This window comes from Gracilinanus agilis, chromosome 6, assembly GCF_016433145.1.
Source record: "Gracilinanus agilis isolate LMUSP501 chromosome 6, AgileGrace, whole genome shotgun sequence".
Taxonomy (NCBI): Eukaryota; Metazoa; Chordata; class Mammalia; order Didelphimorphia; family Didelphidae; genus Gracilinanus; species Gracilinanus agilis.
The window spans coordinates 148,850,092-148,868,258 of NC_058135.1; the positions used below are offsets into that span (position 1 = coordinate 148,850,092).

At 34.0% G+C, this 18,167-nt stretch overlaps 1 protein-coding gene across 1 annotated transcript in view; it reads left to right on the forward strand.

The window, feature by feature from the left end:
- The window catches only part of UBA6 (ubiquitin like modifier activating enzyme 6), a 64,557-nt gene extending 51,422 nt beyond the window's left edge, over positions 1-13,135 (forward strand). Inside the window, exons 26-33 of the mRNA XM_044680469.1 lie at positions 1,141-1,210; positions 2,070-2,141; positions 3,283-3,400; positions 5,105-5,298; positions 8,026-8,153; positions 8,910-8,997; positions 9,317-9,411; positions 12,225-13,135. Coding sequence (XP_044536404.1) covers positions 1,141-1,210; positions 2,070-2,141; positions 3,283-3,400; positions 5,105-5,298; positions 8,026-8,153; positions 8,910-8,997; positions 9,317-9,411; positions 12,225-12,360 — 901 coding nt within the window. The 3' untranslated portion in view covers positions 12,361-13,135. The remainder of the gene's footprint in view (positions 1-1,140; positions 1,211-2,069; positions 2,142-3,282; positions 3,401-5,104; positions 5,299-8,025; positions 8,154-8,909; positions 8,998-9,316; positions 9,412-12,224) is intronic.
- The last annotated feature ends 5,032 nt before the right edge of the window (positions 13,136-18,167 follow it).

An 18,167-nucleotide genomic window follows, 5' to 3' on the forward strand; every position in this document is an offset into this window, starting at 1 on the left:
TTGAATGTTTATTCTGACTTATTAGAAAATTCTTGACTTTTAAGTTCTTAAAGCAAGTTCTCTTTGAGTTTTCTTACACATAACTTATTTATACTTTCTTTATTGCCTTGCTAAAGGTCTTCATATTTCTTCATAGCTTTTATGTGTCCTAAGAATATCTTTTGTAGCCAGAAAGTTACTTTCTTCATGATTATTTTAAATTTTGGTGTTATCCACCACATTGCAACACAAAAGATGACTTTATGGAAAGAAACAACCTGGGTCTGAATTTTGACTTTATGTGATGTTGAGAAAACCACAATGAACTAATAATATGGACCTAGTTTCTTCACTTTTAAAATGAGTCAGACTGGATAATTTCAAAGACATCTCTAGCTGCATTCTTATAATTTTATATACTGGTGTTCCCCCTCCCTTTGTGGTTTGCTGTGAGGAAAATAAGGAAAATGAGAAAGGAACTCTTAGACCAAGAAATAAGCAGATTAGACAAACATCTTACATCTTATTACTAAAATTGTATCCAGTATACTAAAGGAGCCTTTTTTTTTCTAAATATGTATATAGACTTTTAAAAATTATATTTAAAGTTGGATGTTTTGGATTAAAATTTGTTGGGCTAGAAACATCTCTTTAGGAAATTATTACAAAAAGATTTTAAAATGAATACTTTTTCTTATTTTTATGTAAGAAACCTACATGGGTAAGATGATTCTGTATTGTTTGCTCCTTGACAATTCAGCCATATGCTTCAGCTTTTATTAATATTACTTTATAAATTGCCACATGGGGGCTTACCTAATTTTTGTCTTTGGTATTCCATGAGGCAACATTGATTTTTTAATGGATTTGCAGTGTTTTCACAGTGCAGCTGTTATGACTTACTTTGAAACTTGTAGGCATTGTACATTAAAGTTTTGTTGGTGCTTTAAAGAGTAGACGTGTAATTTTCTTATTTCCATTTATGACTATTTTGACATAATTCTTTTTAACTTAAAGAAAATATCCTGCAATAAAAATTTAAGTACTCTTTGTAAGAGCTTATGATGTTCTAGAGATAATTCTTTTAAATTGTAACAAATTGGGTTATTACATTACATTTTTATTCTGTTTACTTTTTTTGTTTGCTTTCTATTTTAACAGACACTTCAGTTTTATACAGACAGCGGCAAAGCTATTTGCTACAATATATTTCATCCCATTTACAGAAAAGGTGAGATGTTCCTGAAGTATTAACTTTAAGAGGGACAAAAATAGATAAAAATGTAATCAAGTACCAGCTTTTTTGTTACTATGTTACATTAAAATGCTTCCCATTCTTTTTAAGAAACGTTCTATAGTGTGTTACATTGTTACTCAGGCTTCCACATAAGGAGCTGAAAAGTCTTGTGTTACTAAGCAGTTGTATTTTTTTTTCTTTAAAAGTAAAATACAAGTACCTAGTGAAAATCAGTTTATTAGTTTAGTTGTATAAAATTTTATAGGGACAAATGTGAAGTTAGCATCTTGGATTCAAAAAGGCAACTTCAAAAGTATGGAAAGGAAAGATAAGCACTTAAATATCAGCTTTTCAGAAAAAGATTTAGAAACTTAGTAAAACTGCAAATTCAATATGTCTGTATGCCTCTTGAGAGAAAAAAAACATGTCACACAAAGTTCCTGAACAGCTGATAGCTAAATATTCTTTAGGTATTACAAGAACAAATTATACTAAATGACCTGAGTGCCATTCTTCCTAAACTGCAATAATTCAGCTGCCACTAATTCAAAAACTCAACCCCTTACTCATTTTCAGTTTAGATTTCAGCTAACTTCCTGGCTTCTTCAGTTCAGAAAACTATGGCATTATAGGGAAATAGTTTGAAATTAAAATGTAAATGTCGAAAACAAATGCAACATAGCTTAATCATTTTGGTTCCAAATGGCTAAGGTGCTATTGAATCTAAGTTCTTTGTTTTTCTTTTGGCCTTATTTTGGAATCATAAAATAGAGAAAGGATTTTAGGATTGATTCTACCACAATGTTTCTAGATTTTGAAATATCATTTATTGAAATCATTTTCTTTAAAATAGGACTTGTCAGTAGAAGTCTTCTCCAATATACTTTCCAAATTAGAGATTCCGGAATTCAAACCTTCAAATAAGGTAAGGTTTTTATTACTTTCATTTTTTTTTTTGTTTTGTTATTTGACTCAGTTCTAGAATATGGTTTCCTGTATCCTCCTTTGAAAAATCTCACAAAACATCATTACCCATCCTTAATGAGGTTTCTTCCATTTACCCTTCCTTGATCTTGAATCAGAAATAATCTCTCTTGTACTAACTTTTTCTTTTTATTGTGCCTTCAAATTGTCCCTGCCTGTTTTACAGTTAATTATGTGCATATTTTTTCCACACTATTCTAAGGTCCATGAAAACAGTTTATATCCTGGAGCATTCAGCAAAATGGCAATGTACATTGAAGACAATAAATATGTATTGAATGAAAGCAAACCCTCATGTTTTGTCACCTTATCTTACAATGGTGCATTTTGCCAATTTCTGCCATTCTCCTTATTTCTCATAGGGTTTTGTTTTGGTTATAGGAAAAGAAAGAAATGACCATGGAACTACATAAATGCGGATTATTGTCAAAATATGTTGAATAAATAAATACCTGTTAAATAACCTTCCATGGTTTCAACATGCAGAGACTCAGGAATATCCATAGAAATCTCTGAAACTGAGTAAAAGGGTTTATGGTTTCTCCTTTACCACCTGTTGTTAGAAAAGTTTGGGGAGCACTTTTATTCTAATCACATAGCTTAAATAAATATCTGTTTGTTGGCTGATCTTAGTTAATCTAGGACAGACATAAAGAGTCTCTGGATTCTGTATGATCCTGTCGGAAGTTTTGTTACCTTTTATTTTCATGAGAGACCCCAGTGTGTATTATATAAAATTGGCCTCATTGTCATAACCTGGATTCTCGTTCCACTCCTGCACGTCTTTTGTGTTACTCTTTATTCTCCATTGTAAGTAGCAGATCAGATGCCCAGTCTATACTGATGAAACATTCTTTCTAGGAATCCTATATCAGTGAAATGACAGGTGTAGATACTTTTTTGAGATCACTGATGGCAGTGAATGGATATATATACTACAATGACTGTTATTCTTTTTCTGTACGGTTTTATTTTTTTATCATAATAAAAAATGTAGCAAATGTATATTCTGTGGGAACCAAAAGTAGACCTAGAAAATAATGGTAGTAGATTAAATAGTTTGGATTCCTTTGTAAATTTAGGTTGTGCAGACCGATGAAACTGCAAGGAAACCAGACCACGTTCCTGTTAGTAGTGAAGATGAGAGGAATGCTGTTTTCCAATTAGAAAATGCCATATCATCCAATGAGGCCACTGAAAGTAAGGAGACCATTTTTATAAAAGTAATTTTGCCTGCAAATTTTTCTCTTACTATTGCTATATCTACCCAAAAGTCAAAACCATATGGGATTTTATAAAGGAGATTTGGTAGCTTAGCTGTTCAGATGATTATAACAAATCCATCCTTCACTTTCACCTTACCTAAATTCAGCGGTTCCAACACTGTTTGAGGAGCTTTAATGCCCTCATACAACAATTCTCCATCCTCATAACTCAAACATGTTCTAACTGATGAGTTCATAAATACTAAAAAAAAAAAGTAACTGATGTTTCTTTAGATACCATCTTAGTTTCTCTGAGGAAACAAACCGATCTGATCTGTTCTTAGAGACAACCTCAGCTGGATTAATGCCGAAGGTTAACTGTCTAAGAGTTCAGGCAAAAAATTGCAAACTTGATTAACAGTGACCTAAGCATAGTAAAATCAGGGCACGTGAAATTATATTCTGACTTTATAGTGAATCATCTATTGTAGACTAAAGGGGGGGGGGGGGGACACTCAGACCATTGTTTCTTTATCCCTAGTGATAATTCTTTTGTTTGTTTTTTAAATAATTTTTTCCCTTAGGAAATATGTACTAGCTAGATGACCATAGGCAAATAACTTAACTTTAATTTACTCATCTGCAAAATAGGGATAATAAAATTAGTGCCACTTGTCTTACCACTCCTACAAAAAAAGTACTTTTGTTAACTCTTGAGTCTGATGTTGTTATTATCCTTGACTCTTATCCTGTGCTGATCCAGTTTTGAAATACTAAAGTTGACCAATTAAAGGATATAGGATAAGCTACATCTTTATATGATTTGCAGTCTTTTGAACCACTTGAATAGTAAATATTCTTTAGAAATGCATCTAAAATTGCTCATTCCTTCCCCATACTCCTTTAAAAAAAAAAAAAGACATACTCTTCAAATTTAGGACAACTTGCTTGAATTATGCATGTTGATGTATTATTGTGATCTTTGTCTGTTTCATTATTATTATATTTAGATTAGACAGCGTGACCTAATGAATACAGATCTAATCTTAAGAGACTTGAAGTTCTGAGTTCAAATCTTTCTCTAAATAGAGCACTTAAGTGTTAACTGCTCATTGACCCAGGCAACTCCAAGATTATAAATTCCTGAGAAGGTCCCAGTGTGCACTGGCAGAGGAAGTTTCCTTATCAGGAATGCCTTATACCAATGAGATAAGTCTGGTTTTAAAAAAAAATTAGATACAGGGGCAGCTGAGTAGCTCAGCAGATTGAAAGCCAAGCCTAGAGATGGGAGGTCCTGGGTTCAAATTTTACCTCAGACACTTCCTAGCCATGTGAACCTGGGCAAGTCACTTGACCCCCATTGCCTACCCTTTACCACCCTTCTGCCTTGGAACCAATACACAGTATTGATTCTAAGGCGGAAGGTAAGGGTTTGGGGTGGGGTTGGGGGTGGGGGGGATTAGATGCCATATGCTCACATTAACACACAAAGCTTGCCTTTGTATCCTTTAGTAGCAATAATTCTCTGACTCATCTTCTAACTTGTCATTTTTTTTCTTAAATCCTCTTAAAACAAAACAGAAATCTTTGGAGATAAAAAAAAAAACGATTAGTTGTGTTTTTTGTTTTTAGAATATGAACTTCTGAATCAAGCTTTTCTTTTCTTTTTTTTTCTTTTTTTTTTTCCTGACTGAATCAGGTGACCTTCAGATGGTGGTACTTTCCTTTGAAAAAGATGATGATAGTAATGGACACATAGACTTCATCACTGCAGCATCCAATCTTCGAGCCAAAATGTATAACATTGAACCAGCTGACCGTCTGAAAACAAAGCGTATTGCTGGGAAAATAATCCCTGCTATCGCAACATCCACAGCTGCAGTGTCTGGTTTGGTGAGTATATTAACCCTCTGAATGAAAACTCTTCCAACTATGACTTATTTGTATTTTTAGGAAGAATGAATATTAATTTTATTATGTAATTTAAATTATGACTTAAACCATCTCAACAGTTTCATATTATTTTGGAAGTGTGGAGGTATTTTAGAATTATAGAAGTACTAATCACATATTAGGATAATAAACGTTTTACTTTTTTTTAAGGCTTTTGTAAAGTTAGTTTATCTTGTTCATGGGGATGAAATCAAGAATAGTTCTGGGGGAATGAAAGGGAGAAAACCTGGATTATAAAATGCCAGAAAATTAATATTAAAAATTATATTGACATGTAATCTGTTGGGGGGGAGAGAGGATTTTTTTAAAAAGGAATAGTTTTGACATTATTAACCTGGATAACTGAAAAATGTTGTCCTTGACACTAATTGGGAAGTCTGAAGGAACAATGCGTTTGGAGGGAAAGATGATTGGTTTGGGATATGTTTTATTTTGAGGTGTCTGGTAAACAACTGGTGATGTGAAGAGTCTAAAAGCCCAAGAGAAAGACTAGGGCTAGCTATTTAGATAGGAGTCAACTAAATAGAAATGATCATTGAGCCCGTGGGAACTGATAAGCTTACTTAGCAAGATTATCACCCCAGTTTACTACAAAAAAGCCCCTGTTTTCTCAAAATAAATTAAGGCACTACTCTAAATAGGGAGATTAGGTGTGACAGGGAAACCTTGAAAAGAAAAGAATTGTGGAAGCATTCAATAAAGGGAACTAGTCAATTAAAGAAAAATGAGATTTTCTTGGGGCAATTTAGGACCTACTCAGTATTTTATAAAATATTTGAAATTCAGTGAGAAATGAGAGATAAAAATAGATATTATACAGAGTAATCATTTATTTATCCAGCATTGTGGGGAGGAAAAACTATGAGTTATGCCAGATAATGAGCTTGCTTTTTTAAGTAGCAAAACTTTGCTTTAATTATTTTACAAGTTCTTTCAATAATATAATATACAGTATTTTGTCCTCTGAAAGACTGTGTTCTTCTAAGGATCCTTCATCTCGTGGACATGGGCATTCCCTCCCTCCAAAGATATAAAGTGCAAACTATTCCCATTATATCCTCTTAACGTGATTGGTTCACATCATCCAAGAGGATATTTTATCCATGTCTTCCAGTAAGCCCTCCTCAGAGCTGTACCTAATGAGCCTTCCTCTAGATTTTGCATTTTTTCTTAATTGAACCTGCAATTTCATTGAAATAGGGAACTCTTCCCACCAGAGTACATTTGCATTTATACCACCGACTTACAGTCAGGAGAGTAAGCCTGGGGCCCAAAACTTTTGAGTGATTTGCCTGAGGGTTTACTCAGCCAGTATATGTCAGAAGTAAGACTTTAGCTCTGTCCTCTATGTCACTGCTGCCTCCCTTTTTTTAAGCCTCATTCTGTATTGCTTTCTGGAATGGTAGAACCAATTCACAGCTACACAGTGGCACACCACTGTGCCTGTCTTGTCATAGTCCATCCAGTGTGGATGTTTTGTAATCTTAGACAATTTGCAAATACTAACTCAATTTTAATTTGTATTTCTTTTATTAGTTATTTGAAAGAACCTCTTCCATGGTTAATAGTTTATAATATTCTTTTGAGGGCTGTTTATGTCTTTGGCCAATTATCTATTAGAAAATGGTTCTTAGTCCTCTATGTTTATGTAATTCCACATATGTTTTGCATAACAACAAAACTGTTTGATATTGATTTTTTAAAACTAGGCAGATAGGCACCACCAAATAGCACAATGGATGGAGCACCAGGCTTGGAGTCTGGAGGACCTGGGTTCAAATGTGACCTCAAATACTTCCTAGCTGTGTGACTAGGCAAAGTCACTTAAACCTTATTGCCTACTTCTTGCCATTCTTTTATCTAGAATTGATACTAAGACAAAAGATAACAGGTTTAAAAAATGTAGGTAATTAAACCAGTGGGACAGATTAGACAAGCAAGAATCAATGAACACTAAAATATTAAAGGGAAAGATTCTCTCTGGTAAGTGTTAGGAAAATTAAAAAGCAGTTTGGCAGAAAATAGATTTAGATGAGCATCTTACTCTGGAAAATAATAGAATGGAGATATCCATACAACTATGGTTAGGAGAAAATTTCTATCCAACAAGACTTAAAGGACTTTAGAGAAGACATATAGAAAACTTTTATTAAACAATGAAAAGGCATTTATTTAAGAACTTACTATGTGCTGGGTACTATGTTAAGCACAAACAAAAACAAGCAAGTGAAATCACCTCTGCCCTAAAGCAGCTTACATTTTGACAGGGGATAACTACACAAATGGAGAAAGAGGTAGTCATTAAGTAGTCAGGGAGGGTGTTTAGTCCAAGAAATGAGAAGGACAGTGATGCCAGGAATGGTGGTATTAATTTAATTCTTGTTCTGAGCTAGAGTTGGGCATTATGGCAACGGGAATAGAGGACACTGATACAGCTGTCTCACATACAAATTGAAGTCTCATGTTGTGCTCTAAGTCTGAGAAAGATAAGGTGAATGCTTACGATTCCAAAGGCCATAACCACTTTTCTAGCAATGGATTTTGATTTTGTCTTGATTATTTGAGATTACCTGAGATGATGTCTAAGAATTCCAAGGAATAGATATCATGGTGAAATATAAATTAAATACCATTTCATATTTAATCAGGTCTATTTCTTATGTCCAGGTTGCATTGGAGTTGATCAAAGTTGCTGGTGGCCATCCATTTGAAGCCTACAAAAATTGTTTCCTTAACTTAGCCATTCCAATTATAGTGTTTACTGAGACAGCTGAAGTTAAAAAAATTGAAATCAGGTATGCAACAAGCAAGTGATTAAAAATAAAACAAAATTCTCCTATATTCTGAAATATAGTTAAATCAAGAATATTTTACCTTTTTCTGCTCTAGAAAGAAACAGATCTGACCTCTACTGTCCTTTCTTCTATCTAAATTCTATTTATTCTTTGAAGCTCTTAAATAGGCAAAGTGAGAGCCAAAAAGATATTCCTTTGGTTCCTAACAGCACAATCTGTAGATATCAAAGAGTCTGAGTAAACCTGAGTAAATTTAATTGTACACTTTTGTACTTTTCCTTTTTTCATATGTAATAGTCATATTCCCCCATCTCAGTAAGGTATATAATGTAAGAACTCTGGAACTGAACATTGCAGACATGGATTCTAGACTTAGCTCTTTACTAATAAGTTTTGTGATTTCTTTGAGCCTTAGTCTCTTCAAATACAAAATGAATAGAATATAAATAAGATGATATCTAAAAACCCAACTAGCTCAAAACTGGATGATTTTTTTCTCATTTTTTAACAAACAAAAACAAAAAGTTACTACATCAATCTTTCTGAAAATCTTAGCTCTGTTAAGTTTTTTCTTAAGTCTATAAACAAAGATTTTAGACATTTTAAAACATTTGAGAAATAAACTTTCCTTCTCTCTTACATTAATTTCTAATCATTAACAAAAGACAAGTATTGCCTACAAACTGGACTTTGTTGTATTTTTATTAAAGAGAGAAGTAAAATAAACATCCAAAATATTTTTCTTTTTATTGACAGAAATGGAATAACATTTACAATCTGGGACAGGTGGACTATTCACGGAAAAGAAGATTTCACTCTTTCAGATTTCATAAATGCTGTCAGGGTGAGACCTTTTATTTCTTTTTTATTCATCCCATTGGAAAATTGAAGAGTAGATAGCATCTTCTGTTAAGAACACTTTTCCTTCCTCTTATTTACTCTGCCTTTTTTCTATAAGATCCAGAAGTAAGTGATTTCAGACATGTTAGAAATAATCTTCAAGAATCGCCTTACCTTTGCCACAAATTTTGTTGTCTTTACAAACAGCTAAACATTCTTGTCCAATATTTGATCACAAGGCTTACACAGTTTTAATGCTTAAAATAAATATCTATGTATTGGTAAGATTCGTTTTTTTTTTTAAAGTTTTTTGATGTTCACAGGAGAAGTATGGAATTGAACCAACAATGGTGGTTCAAGGAGTCAAGATGCTTTATGTTCCTGTGATGCCTGGACATATAAAAAGACTGAAGTTGACGTAAGTAACAAAATGTTTAAACCCACAGATCCATCAGGACTGAAATCATAACTTAGATCTATACTAAGCAATTAAATATTTTCTAATACTAATTTTCTAAGCAGTTATACCCAGTGTATATTGGTATATGAAAGTTTGTTGGTATATAAGCACACTTTAAATGTACTAATAATTGTCTATATTAAAGTAAGTCTTCAAAGAAGCAAAAAGCATCTTGCTTGTTTAAAGCTCATTGATTTTCTTAAAACAAAACTTTTCAAAAGAATATGGTAAAAAAAAACAGTAAAGAATTGATTTGTAGTTCACAGAATTGTTCTGTTTTGATCAGCTTGAATTCTTTCTAGTAATATCAGTTTGAAACAACAAAGGTTGTTCCAGTTTTGATGACTTTCTGTTTTTATCCTCTTTTGTCACATTTAAGGAAAACATTTCATCTTCTGGTATTTCTAGTTATTAACAAAGTAAATCCTGTAAGGAAAGTCATTACTATGTTGGCTTAATCCTATAAATGACTGAAGTCATAAGGATAAGAGCAATAAGGATCGAAGAATTTGGATTTGGGGAGATTTGCACCCAAAACTGACCTGCCAGCAACTACAGCTGAAACTAATTTAATGGGCAAAATCATTTTTAGTTTTTAAAAAAAAGCTTCTTTAAAACTAGTTTATATTCATTATTGATATCACTGAAAAGAATTCAACTGATAATAAGGTATATAGTTGGTGGAATTAAGAATTAATACTGAAAATACAAAGCAAAGGGATACCTATATTCAGTTCAGTTGAACATTTATTTAATACTTACTTTGTGCAAGACACTAGACTAAGCATCGGAAATATAGTCAAAAAGGAAATAGGCCTCACCCTCAAGGATCTTATTCTTCTGGGGTTTATACAACATATTATTAATCAACAAATATTTATTAAGTATCTGCTTTGTGCCAAAAACTGTACCTGAAGTGAAATAATTCCTTCCTTTAACACGGGTCGGCAACCTCTTTGGCCGTGAGAGCCATAAGCACCACATTTTTTAAAATGTAATTTCGTGAGAGCCGTACAGTGCTCACAGTGCGGCTCCTGTAACAGCGCCTGAAAAAAATTGACTTTATGGCTCCTGCAGAAAGAGCCATATCTGGCCCTCAAAAGAGCCAGATATGGCTCAAGAGCCATACGTTGCCAACCCCTGCTTTAACAGGATCACATTCTAGTAGGGGATAACATGAGTAGGAGATTGTTTTGTGAGGGAAGATACTGGCATTTATAGGAGGATCAGGAAAGCCTGCATATAAGAGGTTGCATTTGAGTTAAAGTAAAGTAAACCAGGGATTCTAGGAAGTAGAAGTAAGGAGAAAAAGCACTCCATGCAGTGCAAAAGCATAGAGATGAGATGTCCTGTTTGAGGAACAGGCATTTAACCAACAGCATGGTTGCAGCACAGAGTACGGAAGAGGGAGTAAGGTTTCAGATGAACCTGGAGGCAAATTCTAAATAGGAGACAATTGCAAAAGACCAAATGGATGGCAATGAGTGGGAGTGAAAAGGCAGGGATGGATGCCACTGTACTTGAATTGATTAAATGCAACAGTTCAGGTCAGGAACAATAAGCACCAAGATTTAGGATGTGTAACTGAGTGAGTAGCAGTGCCATTGACAGAGGAAGTAGTTTCAAGGGGGAGAGTAATATGTTGTTTTGTACATTGGGTTTGAAGTGTTTTGGGGACATCCAGGAGGAAAGAGATGTGGGTCTCGAGTGTCTGGAAAATAGAACAGGGCAGAAGATAGAGAATCTCCTGTATTGAAATGATACTAAAAGCCATGAAAGTAAGTGTGATCACCCAAGTAGAGAATACAGCTAAAGATAGGACCAGGGAGAAAAACCACCCCTTTACAGTGTCAGAAAGCAGAAGAAAAGTAGCAAATTAGAAGTAACTAGAAAAGTAAGTGGAATTAGAATTTTCAGAGTTGGAAATGACCTCCAAGGTCATTTTTGTCCAATTTGTACAGGAATTCATAGTAATAACTTCTGACCTTTACAAAGCGCTTTAAGGTGATAAGTAGTCTTCCAGGCTTTTTGCTTGAAGACTTTTCAGCAAGCTGGAACCTTTTCTATCCCAGGGCAACTGAATCTACTCAGGACAGCACTACTTGTTAGGAAGTTTTTTCCAAGGACAAACCTATAACAGCCTCCTAAATATCCACCCTCCCCTCATTCCGTCCTTTAGGGGAGAGTTGTCAGATTTTCAGCCCATTTGCTGGAGGCCTGCCAGATTATGTCGTAATTCAGAACTATCTATTGATAAAATAAAAATCCAGTGCAATGTAGATTGTTAACATCTAAGTTAGGATGCAGCTGGCAGGAATTGTTACTACTTGAGTTTGGCATCACTTCTTTTGGGTCAAGCTGGATAAGTGTAATCCTTTTTCACCTGACAGCTCTTTTAAAACTTGAAAACAGTTATCATGCCTTATCCTTTGTCAAAGGATGAGAGGAATATTCTGTCACTCTAGGAAGATGGTTATCAGCAAAGTCATATGCTACAAATTCCCTTTTACTTCCTAAAGAAATGGTGTCCTTAGGATAGTGTACATATAGAAGTGGTGGAACAGTTTGCAAGAAGTTAATGAGTTGGGTGGTAAAGAAGTAGAGACTGAAACTACTTTCTCTAAAAGTTCCTGAATGAAAGAGAAGGGGAAAAAATATGGTTACATCATTCAGGTAGAAAGAGATAACAAGAACTTTTTTGGTTTGTTTTTAAGAATTGTCCATCCCTGAGCGCCTTTATACAGAATTAGTTTTTGATTTTTTTTTCATAGAATGCACAAGCTTGTGAAACCATCAACTGAAAAGAAATATGTAGATCTCACTGTGTCATTTGCCCCAGAAAATGATGGTGATGAAGATTTGCCAGGACCCCCAGTAAGATACTACTTCAGTCAAGACAATGATTGATGACAACAATTTTAAAGTCACTCCAGGACCACTTGCTTTGACAGGAGTGTACTTAACTTCAGTAACTTTTAAAAGTCCCAATACGGTACTATGTATTTCTCTTTAATGAAGCCTTAATTTAAAAAAGAAAGAAAATTCAATAGGAAACTGCACTGAAGAACTGTAAAACAGAACTGTAAAACAGAATTGAATTTATTGTACACTTGTCTCTATTCTCTTCATACATTGGTCTGGTCACAAGAATGTCAGTTACTGAACTGGAATTCCATTTTATGACATTTACCACAACAGAAATATATGTGTTATCCTGAGCGGATTAAAAACAGGAAGAATATATTTATCTGTCATCCTTTTCAGATGCAAGCAAGATCTAAGGAAGTGACAATGATCAAGAATTGAAAGTCTTACAAAATGGAAATAGATAAGCTGCTTTTTGGAATCATTTTTTTATGGACTTTGAAAATTTTAGACATGTTGTTTCTGTGTTTGTTCTAGTATTTGTTTTGTTCCAGTACCTCTAATGATTAAGCTTTGAAACTCAAACACCAATTATTTTGTGGATGTCTTAGAAAAAAGACAATTTATAATTGTGCAGTAAAAAAAAGAAAAATCTTTTTATGAGCAGCACTCTTCTGCTTCTTGCAAGGGGTTTTGACCAGTCCGTTACATCATCATCATCGTCATCACAGTTAGAATATTTATCCGCCCAACCCATAAATCAGGCCTTCCATTGAAGACACCAGTTTATGAACTGTAAGATAAGGATCAGGTGAGGTTCCTTATTAACCTAGACCAAATATTATGCAAATTCTGACAATTGCCTATAGCTTATTTGGAGATCTAGGAAACTGAATGGAAAATGACTCATCCGGGTTCTTAAAATGCCTCATATATCAGATGTTTTATAGTAGGTTTTTTTTTAATTCATTAAATCTGATTTCACCTATAGCGCATCAGTCAATAGGAGGCTTTAAAAGAAGAGCATCCTTGGAAGGGGATGGAAAATAATAGTTAAAATGTAATACTTTTAACATTTATTCTGATTATGAAAAGAGAATCTGTCATTTTACTGCCCATTCCCAAAGAACAGGTGGACTGGGATAGAATTTTTTTTTTTAATTTCCAATCAATAGGAACCTTCTTTGTTAGATCCTAATAGATACAAATGCAGGTACTCTTTAAAATGATGACTTATTCACCGCTGTAAAGTCAGTGAGGTCAGTAAATGATTGTTAATTTTGGAATTATCATGCAATCTAAAGCAGCCAGCAGTTTATAACATCATTGCAATTATTTTGCAGTTATGTTGTCCGCCTTGCTATCTTTTTTTTGGTTTCTCCCAATTTGTGAATATGAGAAGATTATACAAGATGCCAAGTTCAAAAATACCAAAGGTATATATTAAAAACTGGATTTTAGTTTAGTTCATATTGATCTCCAATTTTGTGCATTTAATGAGAGATATTATCTCCTCTCCTTATGCCACTTGCAAATCATTATTTGATTTTGTTTGCCAGCAAGCTGAAAAGTTTATATATGTGTGTGTGTGTGTGTGTGTGTATATATATACATATATATATACACACATATATGTATATATATGTGTGTGTGTGTATACACATATATATATATATAATTTTTTAAAGATCTCTTCTCATGAAAATATTCATTTTGCCCAATGTGTGAACAGAAAATCCTTACTACTACTAAGTCCCTATTACTAAACAAGGTAGTATGGTCAGAGAAAAATTAAAAGTAATTGTTTTTTAAAATCATCAGTATTTTTCACAGTCCATATCCTGTTGTTTTGTAGTCTAAATGAAATAATGAATTGCTTTTCATATTTTAATTTATTCAGGGGAAGTCCAAAATCCTGTGACTTATTTTGTTCCCAGCCCCTAAATTTTAAAATGAAACTTTGTCCCTTATGCCACTTTCAAATTGGTTATGTGATAGTACTGAGAGTTTTCAGGACTTAATTTATGTAGTTGATGGCTGTTGATATCCATGCATTTATTTATTTGTAATTTGGAGGCCTAAGTGGTCTCCATCTTTTCTATCAATGCATACTTTCAGGGTTTCAAAATACTTTTGTAGATACAAAGAAAATCAACAGTATTAAGTTCATTTTACAGTTATATAAATGTGTCCATTTAGAGACAAACCTCTTCTGTAAGAGTTATTTCCAATCTGATCATTTCTGCCCCCATTGGAAAGCCATTGTGAGCTTCCGAGTGTTCTTCCTCTAATTATACATGTGTGCATTTCTGTAGTGTGAGATCTACATACATCAGTGACAAAATATCAGATGTAAAGATGAATAACATGATTTGTACAGGACCATCAGGTAATTTTTTACTTATTAAAATAATTAAATTCATAAAATGGGTATCTTTTTTTAAATGAAATTATTTCTGTGTCTTGGTCCATCATTAATATAGACAGAATGTCATTTACTATTCCATAATTTATACTAGAAGTCTATTCTCTTCTATGAAAGGAGAATCCCACTTTTGTGGGATTCTTGAGATTAAATGTACTGACAGAAAATTTCCTAATTAAGGTATCCTGGGGTATCATTGTATACTCTTTCCCACTGGAAATCGGGATAGAACAAGTAAGCAATAAAGAAGCAACATCAGCAGTTCTTTGAAGATAGTACCAATAGCCCTAATTCTACTAGTTTGGGATCTGTAGAGTATCTTAGTTCGACTACAGATTTAGAAGTTATGATTACCTCTGATCTATAAAGTTGTCCTCACAGAGATTGTACCAATCAGAGTCCCTGAGATTGTGGTTTCATGGATCTGGTTTTTTGTGTTGTGTGTATTTACTAAGATTAAGTGGAAAGATATTAGGCTTTGGCAGTAAAGGCCTGATTCTAGTCCTGGATGTGCTACCATCTCTGTGACTTTGGGTACCCCACCTCAGTAAGACTTGAACTGAGCACCTACTAGATACCAGGCACTCTGCTCATTGGTAGGGAATCAAAGATAAAAGAAACTGTCGCAGCCCTCAAACTTAAATTCTACTCTTGTTCAAAAGAATAAAAGGTGCTTATTAAAGAAAGGAAAGTAGTAGAGGCTGTAATGGACTCCAGTTTCAAGGCAGGTACTGTCTCATTTGGATTAGGGTAAGTAGCACAAAAAGGAAGGGTATAGAAAGAACCATACATTTCCAGTGAAAAGGACCTGAGTTCAAATCCCAGATCTACCAATGCAGTCTTGGGTAAATAGCCTAATCTCTTTAAATTCTCAGTTTCTTCATCTGTAAGGAAGGTAGTGACTAGCTGACCGTTAAAGTCAATTCCAGACCCTAAATCAGTGATAATCATCCTGGAGATGATGATGATGATGGTGGTGGTGGTGGTGATGATGAAAGTATTTACCCAGATTGACTGATACCAATTTTCATTTTCCTTTAGAGACATCTGCCTAAGAGGGGGTGGGGAGAAGGTAACATTGAGAAATGTAGGTGATGGAAAAAACAAAAGATTATTTCAAAAGGACTAATAACTTTCCCCTTTAACATTTCCACTAGCAAAACAGGAGCCTTCTGGGGATCAACAAATCAATACAGGATTCAGAATCTGCCTTTTAACTATTTTTGATGTGGCAGGTGCAGCATTTAAGATCCAGAAACAAAACAGATAACCACTTGGAAAATACCATGTCTAGTCTTAGTGTCTCCATTTTTTCTTTTTTTTTCTAGAGTTTTTTTTTTACCAAAAGTTCTTCAGTTTTCTTTTTATATTTTGCATTTAATGTAATGCAATATTTAATGTTTTACCTTTGTTCTGTTTCTTTGTCAAGGGTTAGAATTTGTGACTTTAATATAAAGACTATCTCCTTCACTAGAATGATCATAGAAAATGAACAATTCAGCACTTTATTAAGGGCCTATTACATGCCAGCCCCCAAAGATATTAAGAGGGAAATAAGAATTAATGGCATGGCATCTATTAGATTATGCAAGGGAAAACAATATTCCTGTTGACATTCTGCTCAATGCTGTCATCTCCCTACCCTTTCTCAGTGTTTCGGTTAAGATTTATGGAGTGTTTTATGTGTGTTAAGTAAGATATTGGCACCTGTTAGAGTAATGGAAGTTCTAGATGAGCTAGACTGCTTCTGACAATTATGACCTTTTTTAGAATTGATCAAAGGAGTCTTGCCTTCAGAGTTGAAAGGCTCTTCCAAAGTCCTATAGTCCAAACTCCATCTAAGCATGAATATTTTCTGTATCTCAAAAATAACCATCCAGACTTCCCTTAAAAACCTCTAGAACCATGGAACTCATTACCATCCAAGGATATTATTCCTTTTTTAGAAGAATTCTAATTATTAGGAAATTTGCCTTTTAAAGGAGTTTATAGCTATCTCCTTTTAACTTAAAACACCCATTATTCTACCCTCCAGGGCAGAAAGCAAGTTTAATTCTTCCTAGTAAAAATCCTATAAATATTTGACAATATCTTGTCTTCTCTAAACTAAACATCTTAGTTTTTTCAACCAAATCCTAATGGTGTGGTTTTCAGTAATCCTTATTGTTGTTCTGCTCTTGATGGATAACTTGTGGCTATCCTTATCACTAGACTGGACTGCTGAAGGACCCAAGATACAAAAAGGTTAAGAAGAACCCAACCCCTGCAAGTTACACTACATATTTAATGTCTTATGATGAAATTAATTTGGTGTCTTTTTTTTGCTGCTTATAACTATTATCTCAGACCTGGTTTATCTCCCCTTATTTCTCAAGATGAATTTCTTCAAGCAAACGTTCAATACACTGAATGATTTTTAAATTTCATCCCCTCCCACCCCACCAATTCCTTTGTTTTGCATTGCTGTACATCATCATTCTTTAAAGCCAGTTTTACAACTTGAACTACAATAAATGGTTGAGTATTCCAATAGCTTCAGTATTCCTTTGGTCATTACAGTAGAACTTAAAAAATGACAAGCAAAATGGAATTTAAGACTTGTCCATCCAACAGAATTCAAAAGTGTCTCAAACTGTGAATTGTGAATTTGTGCCATCTGCAGTCTTTTAGAGTTTTGCAATTGTCGATTCCTTTACTTGTCTCTCCATTGCCCTCCTCACCTTGTATATGGTCCCATGCCAGAAACTATAGGGAGCCTAATTCTCTAATGTGACATTAAGCATGTTAAACAGCCTCAGTTTTCTCAAATATAAGATGAAGTTGTTGAATTAGCTGAATCTCTAACGTGTGTTACAACTATAAGTCTGAAATATTTTGAGACAGTAATATAAGAGGGGGAAAAATGCCAAGAAGCCAAAGCAGGTAAGGCCAGTTTATTTTAAATAACAGACAGGGAACTATGATCCTCCCACATAGGATTGTTGTTCCAACTTAATGATATGATGCTTCTCTACCTGTTATAAAATATCTCTACTTAAAAAGTTCAAGTTTAAATCAAATTCCAGCAAGGCCTGCTAAGACATTGAAACTAGCAGGTTTTAACAGAAAATCATAGAGGAAAATAGTATAAGGAAATTCACTCACACTAACCAAATCTCCCCCTCCCCAGAGAAAATTCAGATTTCACCTAACAGAGATTAATGTCAACCTATAAAAGTGTGAAGAAATATGTATATTCCCTAGGCAGTGTTCTGTAACATCACTTTAAGAGGATGACTATCAAGACCACAATCTCTGTGTATGATGTTTGGGTGTGATTTCTGGCCACCCAGAAATTAAACACCAAGGTATCTTCTTGCTAGAAAGAATTTTTGAAATAGATTTTTCCCAAGATCAGGGAGGATGAATTATAATTTTATTTTAG